Source organism: Amphiprion ocellaris, chromosome 21 (genome assembly GCF_022539595.1).
Source record: "Amphiprion ocellaris isolate individual 3 ecotype Okinawa chromosome 21, ASM2253959v1, whole genome shotgun sequence".
Classification (NCBI taxonomy): domain Eukaryota; kingdom Metazoa; phylum Chordata; class Actinopteri; family Pomacentridae; genus Amphiprion; species Amphiprion ocellaris.
Genome location: NC_072786.1, coordinates 23,461,002 through 23,474,066, shown reverse-complemented (window position 1 = coordinate 23,474,066; position 13,065 = coordinate 23,461,002). Strand labels below are relative to the sequence as shown.

At 42.4% G+C, this 13,065-nt stretch overlaps 1 protein-coding gene across 2 annotated transcripts in view; it reads right to left on the bottom strand.

The window, feature by feature from the left end:
* Window positions 1-3,136: 3,136 nt before the first annotated feature.
* Window positions 3,137-13,065, bottom strand: part of arid2 (AT rich interactive domain 2 (ARID, RFX-like)) — a 50,336-nt gene continuing 40,407 nt past the window's right edge. For both annotated transcript variants that reach the window (XM_035957499.2, XM_023290422.3), the window contains exons 16-21: window positions 9,439-9,593; window positions 9,191-9,329; window positions 8,968-9,053; window positions 7,727-7,850; window positions 5,663-5,754; window positions 3,137-4,785 (exon numbers count right to left, since the gene is read on the bottom strand). In XM_035957499.2, the coding sequence (XP_035813392.1) occupies window positions 4,674-4,785; window positions 5,663-5,754; window positions 7,727-7,850; window positions 8,968-9,053; window positions 9,191-9,329; window positions 9,439-9,593 (708 nt within the window). In that variant the 3' untranslated portion in view covers window positions 3,137-4,673. The remainder of the gene's footprint in view (window positions 4,786-5,662; window positions 5,755-7,726; window positions 7,851-8,967; window positions 9,054-9,190; window positions 9,330-9,438; window positions 9,594-13,065) is intronic.

The window sequence follows — 13,065 nt, the reverse complement described above, 5'->3', positions numbered from 1 at the left end:
ATATATATATATATATATATATATATATATATATATATATATATATATATATATATATATACTTTCATCTTGCAGCTAGAAGATCTTGCATCCCGGCCTTCCTGGGATCTTTCTGCATGGAGTTTGCATGTTCTTCCTGTGCATGTGTGGGTTTTCTCCAGGTACTCCGAGTTCCTCCCACAGTCCAAACATATCCATCCATTGTCTATACACCGCTTAATCCTCATTAGGGTCATGGGGGGGCTGGAGTCTATCCCAGCTGACTTAATGTGAAGGCAGGGTACACCTGGACAGGTCACCATTCTATCACAGGGCTACACATAGAGACAAACAATCACATTCACATTCACACCTACGGACGATTTAGAGTTACCAATTAACCTCAGCATGTTTTTGGACTGTGGGAGGAAGCCAGAGGACCTGGAGAAAATCCACACATGCGCAGGGAGATCATGGAAACTCCATGCAGAAAGATCCTAGGAAGGCGGGGATGCAAGATCTTCTAGCTGCAAGATGAAAGAGCTAACCACCAAGCCACTGTGCAGCCCTGGTTGATTTCACTTTGATCAAAATTTTCTCAACAGCAGATTAAAAGGGAATTTACCTCTAGTACCTGTGGTGTAGATTGCTTGTGAAAACCTTCAAAAAATATTAAACGCATGATGTGCTGTACAGAACTCCACCAGCAGCAGGCAGCACTCCAGCACTGAAAGCAATCATCAGTCAAGTCCCAGGAAGACAAGGATGCGAACTGGGGATCTTCTAGCTGCAAGGCGAAAGAGCTAACCTCCAAGCCACTGTGCAGCCTTCCAAAAATATGCAGAGGTTAATTGTTAATTCTAAACTGGCCGTAGGTGTCAATGTGAGTCACCCTGTGATAGAATGGAGACCTGTGTATAGATAATGGATGGATGAATGGATGGACGGTGGAAATTTATGTGCCTGATTCATTTTTAATAACACCTGTGCTGTTTCTGCAAATCAGAATGCAATCAATTATTTAATGTTATTATTAAAAGCAGGAGATTTTAATCAGGCACAAACCGTGTGTCCTAGTTGTGGCTGTTAAACTAAGCAGTGATAGAAACCCTGCTGGTAAAGCCAAGCTAATTACTGAACCTAAACCTCATCAACAAATACACATGACAGAAACATCACAGCAGTGAGCACCAACACACAGACAGGAAAACCAACAATATTCTCAGATTACTGCTTTAAGCACCGGCACAGTGCAACACTGAGTTGTCTTTTGATGAATACAGGAAGTTGTTTGTAGTGTAAGATTATGCACAAAAAGATGCTTTAGGAGCTGTGGGAAGTGGAGCGCTCAGCAAAGTCATTAACAATTCAATTATGTTGAAAGGAACGAGCCAAAGGAAAGTGTCCAGTGGTTAAACAGAACAAAAGGATGAGCTTGCCAGCAAATGGAGCTTGTTAGGTTATATCAGACAAGAGGCCCGTTTGAAGTCCCAACCAGCAACCATGAAAAGTGAGTGCTGAATATTAAAAACACTGGCGTCTGTTCAGACGACTCTTATTAGCACACAACGGAGGGAGCTGTGATGAGGAAAACGCTCATCCTGGCTCCACATCAACACTCTTCATCAGTTTCCCCACAGCTGATGGGTGAATTTAAGCCTCGCCACATGTTCAGAACACGGACACTGGAACAGATCGTTATTTATAAAAGTGGATATTGATTCAGAGCACAGGTCAGTTTGGACAAGTTTGCATATTTTTTGGTAGTGACAGGTGCAGGATTTCATTTTTTCTGTTTTAAATTCTGTTCTTTCTCATTGACTATGTCATTGTCTTTTAGCTATTTTACATATTACTTTTTAAATCATTTACTGGTTGAACCTTTTCACCATTTTGCGTCTTGTCTTAAATTTTAGTTATTGCTTATATTTATTGTCGTACTGGCTTGTCAGTCACCTGTGAAGCACTTAAAATTGCTCTAAGCTAAAGACAGTGCTAAACAAAAAAATAATTAAAGACGAATCTTTGGAGCATTTTATTGTCTTTAAAACCTGTTTATACATGGGTTTAAACGAATGATTTCAACTATTTAATAATAATACATTTTATTTGTAACACACTTTTCTCTTGTCTGAGTCTCAAAGTGCTACAAACTAAAACAAAGACAATTTAAATTAGGCTTAAAAACATCCATCCCTCCATCCATCCATTTTCTTCCACTTGTCCGGGGCCGGGTCATGGAGGCAGCAGATGAAGCAGGTCATTCCAGACATCCCTTCCCCCTGGAAACGCTTTCCAGATCTTCCTGGGGGATCCCGAGGTGTTCCCAGGCCAGACGAGATAAATAATCCCTCCAGCAAGTTCTGGGTCTACCCCCTTGCAGGCAGACGTGGTCGGAAAACCTCTAAAGGAAGTCTCCTCAGACGCATCTGAATCAGACATCCAAACCACCTGAACTGGCTCCTTTCGACGTGAAGGAGCAGCGGTTCTACTCCGAGCTCCGTCTGGATGTCCAAGCCTCACCATATCTCTAAGGCTGAGCCCAGACATCCTACAGAGGAAGCTCATTTCAGTGAGGATTGCAACGTAGATGGACTGGCAAATTAAGAGCTTAAAAACAATTAGCTAATCAAAGATACAATTTCAGTAGTTAAAAGCCTTTTTAGACAGGTAGGTTTTCAGTCCTGCTTTAGAAGTTTCCAGGCCCTGTGCTGCCCTCAGCTGGATGGGTAGACTCAGATTAGAGCCCAGATAAATGCCACACAGAGTTCTAGTAGCAGACACATCTCTACATCCACTGTTCAGAGGAGACTGAACCAATCAGGCCTTTATGGTCAAATAGCTGCTAAGAAACCACTACTAAGGAAAAGCAACAAGCAGAAGAGATTTGTTTGGACCAAGAAACACAAGGAATAGACATTAGACCAGTGGAAATCTATGCTTTGGTCTGATGAGTCCAAATTTCAGATCTTTGGTTTCAGTCAACGGATGGTCTCTACATGCATGGTTCCCACCGTGAAGCATGGAGGAAGAGGTGTGATGGTGTGGGGGGGCTTTGCTGGTGATGCTGTTGGGGAGTTATTCAAAACTGAAGACATACTGAACCAGCATGGCTACCACAGGTGGGGAAAAGCAAGAAACAAGCATAAACCCAAAGCAAAATGTTCAGTGTTTTATTTAAAAACTATAAACAGTCACCAAAGTAAATAAAGCCAATCTCTAACAGACTGTTAAGTCTATGTATAGTCACACATCCTACTGACACCGCAGAAATGAGGATGGTTGGGTTGCCCCGGTCAGATGCTAATACGACAGGCAGTCAAATGTTACACAACACACGGTAGAGAGGACAGTCTGAGGACGTGAGCCGGAATGTGGCATGGTATTAAGAATGAAAAAATAGTACAATAAAACTCCACACTATATTAAGATAGAAAAAAGTAGTGAAGAAAATATCATACCTGCACGTAAAGCAAAGAACACAGGAGAAAACCTGTATAAAAACTCCATGTATTTAAACCAATTTACAAATACAAAAAAATTTTGGTACGCACACTGTGCCCGTACAATGACAAAACGCTTACAGTGGATATATGTTACTTGTGTGTGTGCGTGTTGAGGGGAGGGTGTGCGAGGGAAGAGGAAGGGAAGAGAATACCTTCAATATTTTTTTCTTCTACAAAATGACATGAGATATATTATTCCATACTCTTTCAGCCAGCAAAATGAGTTCTACAAGGTATTATAATACAAAAAATGTCACAGTTCCACAAAAAACTGCTTTTCCCCCTCCCTAAGCTTTACAGCATCAGTACCTTTGCAGAATTATTTACAGGTTTTTAAGTACATTCATCCACTGCTGAGTATAGAATCACATTAGATACAAGTGACCAGGGATCATAAAAAAGCAAAAAAAACAAAACAAAAACAAAACAAACATACTACTTTATTCAATCCTGCCAAAGTAATGCTTCTATTACTCCACAGAGCAAGTTCTCCAGTGGCTGCATCTGCATGAAAGAGGATCTTCTTTATATATATTCACAACATATTTACAAGATTCTTTTTCATTAATTGTAATGGTATTCATTTCAATAATAAATAAGTGAAAATATATTGACTCAAGTAAGAAAACCAAGCTACCAAGTTTCTAATGAAAAAAAAAAAACATTTTCTCTGCGCCAGTTGCCAGCTGAGTCCTCCTCCACCCAACCCTACGGGACACCTTCAGTAGCCCCGCCCCTTGTCTGCCTCCCCGCCCACCCATACTCTTCAGTCGACTGCCGCTCGCACCAACGCACACATCAGTTCACGGGACGAAGAGAAAAAAATAACAAATAACAAATAAAATGTGCTCGTGTTTGGGGTTTCGTCGGTGGAGTCCCTCGGGGAAGCAGTCATAAAGAGCTCCCCCTGGTGGGCAGCTGGTGGAAGACCCCATGGCAGTTTTTTTTTCCCCCTCTGTATGTGTGTGTGGATGGAGGAGGGCGGGGGGTTGAACACAGGTTGGCGAGGAAGTAGGTGAGGGATGAGAGTGGGGTTTGAGGGGGGCAGGCGTGGCAGGAGGAGGGTCTTCGGTCCCGCTCTCTGCTCCCCCTGCGGACCCGCTACGGCTCACCGGTGGCTTGCTCCTCTCGTCTCCGGAGAGGGCCTGGGGTGGCGGTGGGGGGGTTGTAGAGGTTTTCCTTTTGGCGTTAAGCCTGGAGCGAGCGCGTCAGTTCGTAAAGGCATTTGGCGAGCGTGGTGGAAACCTCCATGTTACTTAGCGCAAGCACAGAGAGGTGCGTCTCATGCCTCTTTACCAACCTGAGAAACAAGAGGAGAAAAAAATCCAACAATTAAAACTCGACCCAAACACCCAGCAGCGATCAGAACAAGTGCAGCACCAACACACAGGACAACAGAACTTTTGGCGGTGAATTTCTGTAACGTTAAAGGGCACAATTCCTCACAGAGTGTTTTTTACTCCGCCAAGGACCGACAGAGTTATGCGACGATCTGCATACATTTGTCTGTCTGTCTGTCTTTTAGCAACATTACTCAAAAATGGACCAATGGATTTGGATGAAATTTTCAGGGAAGGTCAGAAATGACACGAGGACCAAGTGATTAGATTTTGGCAGTGATGTGGTTTATAGTCTGGATCCACGGATTTGTTAAAGATTTCTGGATCACTGCAAGATAGTGACACAGCATCACTAACTATGACAACAAGTGAACACTACGTCAGCTGCCTGCTGACGATCACATGATTGTGATCCTACTACAAATCCACCACTGTGGACTTATTGGGATTTATCCATCAGAAATGATACAAGGAACAATTGATTAAATTGTGGGGATGTTTCCGAGTCCCATCATTTCCCGCAGCCCGCTACATGTTTAGGTCATGTGATTCGGTATCCGTACATAACGTACACATGCATAACACCCACCTGCCCTCAGGGCAAGGTCATTTTGTTTGTTGGTACATCTATATTAAATGGACACATTCTATGGTGCTGTGATTTCTGCCACAAATCTTGTCAAGATTTCAGCCGTTGGAAATGACACAATGACTGAGCAGCCTTGGCGGAGTACTGCGCTCTCTGAGTGCTTTTCTTGTTGTATATTCTGTTCATCCTTATCCAAAACTGAATAGAAGACTGCACTCAAAATGCCTTCATCCCAGCAGGATACTTACATGCGACCACAATCCGAGTGCTTGGCGATGTTCTTTAACGTTAAGGCAGCAGTTAGTCGTATGTGTTTGGTCACTGGTCCCTCTTTCTCATCCTAGAAGAAACATATAGTCATGGATTTAGAGATAGTTCAGTGGGTGTTGTAGCTGGGGAGAAAAACTGTAGAGTAACAAATACCATATTATGCAAAATCACAAATGCTCTGTACAGCCTAGTCCTGTATATCCAGGTCTGATGGACTGGTGGCTCAATAGGCTTTCAAGTGACCAAATATTCATTAGTTATCAATTCTCATTTGCTGGTGTTACTTTCATTAAAGCAAAATGGCGACATTATTAGCTGTCTATGAGAAAGTCATAGACAGACTACCTGTGAACTGGCCCTACCTACTGGACTGCTGCTACCGCTATGTCTGACTTAGTTATAGTTTACTGAACGATTTACTAAACGTTTACTTGGAGTGGGCTCCAAACCAATGTCGGACTAGTAGTTGGTGTGGCTGCATTCTGCTAAGACTACCTCTGTTGAAAATCAAGTTTATTGTCTTACTGACTTGTCCATATGATGTTTTAAGGTTGGAAGACGCATCATGAAAGAGTTGTAATTAAAGCAGTTGCTGCCGGATTCATACATGTTTTGTATTGAAGGAGCCCAAACACAGTGGGAAGCTCTGATTTTTTCCACAAACCTGTGCAGGTCCATTCATAAATAATCACTGATACAATACCACAGTCTAATCTAGAAGTAGCTGCAATATCTTGTAAAAATTGCCCCTTGGGTTATTTTGTTGTTCAAATGAGGGGCGATGCAACCGGATGCATGGACTGGTGTGGACTCATTGTAGGATGAACAGAACCGTGTCTGCCTCCAAAGTCCACACTAGTCTGTGAACATGGATGTCGAGAGCTTGAACTGGCACTTAGAGCTTCACATTCTGGAGGAACCAATGGTGAAGAGTTCCATCTAAGCTATTTTAGGGCAAAAAAAAATTATTTAATGGAAAAATATTCTAAACAATGAATTCTTGATACACTGAGATCAGTTTTTAGGGATTATTGAATGACTGCAGAGGGACTAGGGCTGCACAGTGGCTTGGTGGTTAGCACTGTGCAGCTAGAAGATGCCTGGTTCATGTCCCATCCTAGACCTGGGATCTTTCTGCATGGAGTTTGCATGTTGTCCCTGTACATGTGTGGGTTTTCTCCAGCTTCCTCCCACAGTCCAAAAACATGCTGAGGTTAATTGGTGATTCTAAAGTGTCTGTAGGTATGAATGTGAGTGTGATTGTTTGTCTCTACATGTAGTCCTGTGATAGACTGGTGACCTGTTCAGGGTGTCCCTCTTCTAGTGCCCCTGCGGGCCTACAGAGGATTAAGCGGTGTATAGATAATGGATGGCTGCAGAGGGACTTTGAAATAGATGGCCAAAAATGTCCACTTTGCAAACAGGCAAAAATCATCTAAATCCAGGACGATTCTTTCATCATTTTCATGCTGGAAACACCAGCTGATACTGCTCTACTTTCAGAAACCATATCGATGTGGGCAGGTGCACACTGGTCTGCTCATAATTTAAGCATCAAATAGCCAGGTTCATTTGGCTTAATATGGTGCAAATACTACTTTTTTTGTTCATCTTTATTTCATTTGGGCTAATAAGGTTAGCAGGTGGAGTGACCTCAGCACACTGTGGCCTATTTAGTTATTCTAGAGATAACATGGTGATTGATTTTCCCTGCGGCCTATCACTTCGTTGATGAGTAGGTTGGATTTCAGTCTATCAAGATGATCTTTTGTTGACTGCAGTCCTACTAATGACCAAAAAAACAAGGATTTTTAATGTTTTCCAACCCAACATAGACCTGGAAATGACCACATTCCTTTCCCCCAGCATTTCCAGTCTGTCCTGACCTGTGTGTGAACCACGAGGAAACAGTGGGATTTAAAAGCTTTAGAGCAGCTTATGTCCACTTCAGCCCACCAAGAGCTTAAGAAGTCACACAAAAGTGTGAGCATGATGGAAATTCAGGTAGAAATGGTGGCAATAGTTAGCTTTGTTTTACTCACAGTGAAGTCCCTGAAGACCAGGTTTCGAGAGCCTCTGCGTAGGGCCATGAGAGCTGCGCTCGGATGATTGACGATTGCTTTCGGTGCTCGCGGTGCCGGAGTGCTGCCTGCCGCTGGCGGAGTTCTGGACAGCACATTAAGCAAACACATCATGCATTTAATATCACTTTCTGAGGGTTTTCACAAGCAATCTGCACCACAAGTACTAGAGGTAAACTCCCTTTTAATCTGCTGTTGAGGAAATTTTGATCAAAATGAAATCAATCAGGGCTGCACAGTGGCTTGGTGGTTAGCACTTTCATCTTGCAGCTAGAAAACCCATAGTTCGCATCCCGGCCTTCCTGGGATCTTTCTGCATGGAGTTTCCATGTTCTCCCTGTACACGTGTGGGTTCTCTCCAGGTTCTCCAGCTTTCTCCCACAGTCCAAAAACATGCTGAGGTTAACTGGTGATTCTAAACTGTCCACGGGTGTGAATGGGAGTGTGATTGTTTGTCTCTATATGTAGTCCTGTGACAGACTTTATGACCTGTCCAGGGTGTCTCCTGCCTTCACCCTAAGTCAGCTGGGATAGACTCCAGCCCCCCATGACTCCAACAAGGATTTAGCAATGCATAGATGATGGATGGATGAAATCAACCAGTCAAGGTTAAAGACAATGAGTCCGAGTGCAGTGCAGGAAGTTAGATGGCCTCCAAATTCCTTAGTACTGAATAATTTCTTCTTAGTATCTGATATTTACTAGGCACTAAGTGATTGGATTTTGGCAGTGATGCAGCTTATAGTCTGGATTCATAGATTTGTTAAAAATTTCTGTATCATTGCGAGATAGCAGCACGGCGTCACTGTAACTATGACAACAAGTGAACACTACATCAGCTGCCTGTTGATGATCAAATGACTGCGATCCTACTACAAATCCACCGCTGTGGACTTATCCGTTGTAAATGATACAAGGAACAATTGATTAAATTCTAGGGGTGTTTCTGAGTCCCATCAATTCCTGCTGCCCGTTACATACTTAGGTCACGTGATTCAGTATCTGTACATACCGTACACATGCATAGCACACGCCTGTGCTCAGCGCAAAGTCAATTTTTATTAAAGATTTCATCCGCCAGAAATGATACGACTGAGCAGGCTTGGCGGAGTACTACGCTCTGTGAGTGCTTTTCTTGTTTTCAATAGTATTCTCTTTTAGACATCTATTACATCAAGATGAACAGAGAAAGGTGTACGTACTGGGAAGAAGTCTGATTGGGACTTTGTGCCTGCTGCTCTTCTAGTTTGAGTCCAGCCAGCAAAGCCTCTCGAGAACAGTGCTTATCCTGGAACACAGAGCGGAAACACTTTAGACTAATCTTACACGGTTTATTGCTGTTCTAATCTGATGTTGATACACAAAAACACTGAGCATAAAGAGATCTTGCAGTGTGGTTCACAGATGGAAAGGTTGGAGTTTTACCTGTAGATGCGTTATGAAGGACAGTCTCTGCCGGGGAAAAGGTTCACAGCCTTCCCACTGACACTGACCTCCATACACATCTTTCCCACCGTGTTGCGTTGCAGCGTGGTAAAACACCTGAGATGGTGTTTCAAACCACCTAGTGGAAGGGAAAAGGAGAGTGTTAGCAAGCTAAAGTTCATTATGAGTGGAACACAGAAAGAGAGGCAGTCAGATTCACTGCTCATCTGAGGAGTAAAGGTTCATACCGTTTACAGGACTGCCACAGACACTTGAAGTTCTGCCCTGCTTTCCTGGTTTGCTCTGGCGGTGCTGCGGAGGTTTGCTGTGCTGGGAGGTGAGGGCTGTGGTTACCCGCTGGTGCAGGCTGGGACACAGGGGGCGGGGACGGGGTAACAGTAGGCTGCGGAAGAGACATGCTGTTAGTAAATTTCTGAATTAAAACGAACACTGCAATTACCACTGTGCAGTTTGAAGTATGCCTCTGCCAATCAGACAAGTTGCAGTTTACATCCACGTCTGTCCAGAGTCATAGTAGTAGCAGTAACAACCTTAACATGTGTAAATTCAGAGTCAAAATCTTTGTGTATGTTCACAAGTCTGATCAAAAAACAGTGACAGAATAAGAAGTTGTAGCCCCGACTGTAGACGATGCTTCATATGTGGACATTGGGGCACCCAGGGAGCTCAACTGGTTGAGTGGGCGACCCATGAACAGGGGCTACAGACCCCGATGCAGTGGCCTGGGTTTGATTCCAGCTCAGGCCCTTTACTGCAGGTCTTCCCCTATTCTTCTCCTTACTTTCCTGTCTGCCTCCCTATTAACCTGTCTAATAAAGCCTAAAATAACTTTAAAAAAATGTGGATGTTAATGCAAAAAAGCTACAAATTCGACAGCGTGGCTGCATCATACACATTTAACACCACAGCAGAGAGGATTTATACAATCAGCACAGTTTCAATGCAGTTTCACATTCTTCAATAACCAAATCATATTTTAAATCCTGCTGACGTGTGGCCCTTTGCATGGTGTGATGGTGATGAACATAGTGCACATTGTCCTCCATAACATGGCAACAACCCACAAAAAACCCACACATCCACATGTCTGTGCTCAATGTGGTTGCACATTGCTCCAGTTGGGTAGTTACATGCCAGTTTATTCTGACAGCCTGCATCTCAGTTTCATTTTGTAGATAAAACATCTAACAAACTGCACTGGTATTACAACATGTCCCACCTTCCATCTTTGCTGCTCAACAACATCTGAGCATTAGTGTAGGAAGAGAGATGCAGTCTGTCTTTAGCAACAGTTGACTAGCGTTGTGCATTTAGAGACATAAAAAAAGAAAAGTTGAATGGCATCAACTACCATTACTGATGCAAAGTACTGAGGGGTCAGCTCATCATTTTGTCAACTTTTGATCACCAAAGTCTGACTTCCAAGTGAACTATTTGTTTTTTAAAATCTGAAAAAAATCCCTTAACTTTAAAAATGGAGACACCAAGTGATGACCCTCATTCCATATAGTCCATGTCTCATTTAGGAATACTCCATTACAGGAGGGTCTCGGAATTTCGTTCCTACGGCTCCAGATAATGCAATTTTCACCTTAAGTCGGAACTCACATATGGATATAAGTACCTATGTCACTCACCTACGCCAACAGCTGAATTTAACACTTGTGCACTTGAAATAACGCTTGAATTTTCCTTAGGATTAATAAAGTATCTATCTATCTATCACAGTGGTATAATCCTCGCGCCGCGTAACGCTGTATTTGTCTGCTCAGCTCGCCAGCTAGTTCCCGCACGAAATTTGTTTTAATGTCGCAAACGCCATACATTGGAATGATGAAACAAGACTTTCTTAATAAATTTATGGGAGATGGCGAAGCAACCACGAGACGTCGTAAACTGAGGACCTACTGTGGAAGAATGATCCCAGATAGCACCTCATTTTCATGATAAGATGGTATGAAATCATCTTTAGAATGGATTTGTTGGCTGAGATGTAACCCAGGCCTGTCTATTGGCAGAAGTTGCTCTCTCAGCTACTTTGCTCTAGGAGGTGGGTATCAGTGAGAACCACATGGTCTTAACTGGTCTCACCTTCTTAACCTCCAAACACTCATTTTGGAAAACTGGTTTCACTCGAATACTTTTGCTCATTTTTTTGTTAATGTATAGGATTGAATTAAAAATATTTCTGGTACAAACATAAAGAACACAAGGAGATGAGAAGCTTTCTATTTAGCTCCAAGTCATTCCCAGTAACAGATGTATTGAATGCAGAACTCTGTGGAATGCAGCTTTGCAACCAGATGTATAATAATGTCTCCTGCAGTCTGAGACACAGGTCATCAGTTTGATGAGTTCTGCAGCTTGTGTCAATTACGAATAACTTATAATCACTTCATCTCACACAACAGTTGAAATGCCATTGAAGCCATGGCAAAACACTGTAATGGCAAATGTTATTCTGCACGTTTGTGTTCAGTCTCACGATGGCAATCATTTTCCTTCCATCTCCTGCACACACAGCAATTTGAAGAACAAGACCTTTACCTAACTGCACAGCATTTGTAATTCCAAATTACTGTCAGACATTAGTCTGCGGCCTGACATTAAAATGTGCCTCTTCAATCCAGTTACATAATTACAGTAAAACACTGGAGCCAAGCAAAAAGAAAAAAAATGGTGCTGACCCCCAGCAGTTTTGATGGAGTTCTAGCAGATACATGAGGCATGCTGACACAAACATGGATGCAACATAGGACAAAAGCCCTTTTTGTGTAACACTCTTTCCCCAATGCTCATTGTAGCATCTTACGGCATTTCAAACATTGACAAAAATCAACGTCTTCATACAACTTTTGCTCAGTGCTGAAACAGCAGCGGACAGCTGACGGTCCTTCTTGGCATTAACTGCTGTATGTACTAGCTGCTCTGTTTCAGGCTCATTCTGTTCAACTGTTGAAGACATGAACAACCCAGATGGCTGATGAGGACAGCAGGAAGCACTGAATGGACACAGCAAAGGACTGTTTCTGCTTGTTCTTGCTGAACAAATCTGAACTCATAGTATGTTGTATTTGTACTCAAATAATGGCTGGATTTCAACCACAGACTGAGATCACAAAGCTTCAACATCAATGTATCTAGTTAATGCATGTTTTTGTTTTGCATAAAATAGAACAGAATAGAGTAGTGGTCTACATGAGTTGCTTTGAAAAAGGCAATGTGTTGAGGTTACAGGTGCGTATGCTTGTTTATGGGACTGTCAGTAATCATGGTGCATTTGGCATAAGAAAAGATTGCCATTGTTAAAAAAAAAAAAAAAAAAAAGAGATGACAAGATCTTTATGTAAGAAAAGATAGTAAACAATTCACAATGTTGAAACAGCGAATTAAACATTCTAAAAAGAAGAAGGTCCTGTTGTGGCATTTTGCAGTGTTTGGAATTTTTTTAAAACTCTTAGTCAATGTTTTTGAGTAAAAAATATCCCACAAGTGCCTGACAGCAGTGTTTCCGCAAAGTTAGATTCCATTTGTGGTGGTAGCTGACTGTGGTGTGAATGTGCATCTTGGAGGCGTTTTACCCATGTTTTCTTAAATAAATACAGAAAAATCACTGTATACATGGTGCTGCAATGTGAATACTGGATTTGCTTTATGTACTCTGTAACAAATAACTAGAATTTAGACAGGCTGCTTTGTGGGTAAACTTGATGTAACGTGGGCCTTTGTTGTGGGAGGAGAGCGACTCTCATTGTTGCAACTGCGTGACAGTAACTTTACCAGCAAGTAGCCACAGCCACTATGAAGTTCATGGCAATGGAAATGATCAACTTATTGTAATCAGCCATCAAGTG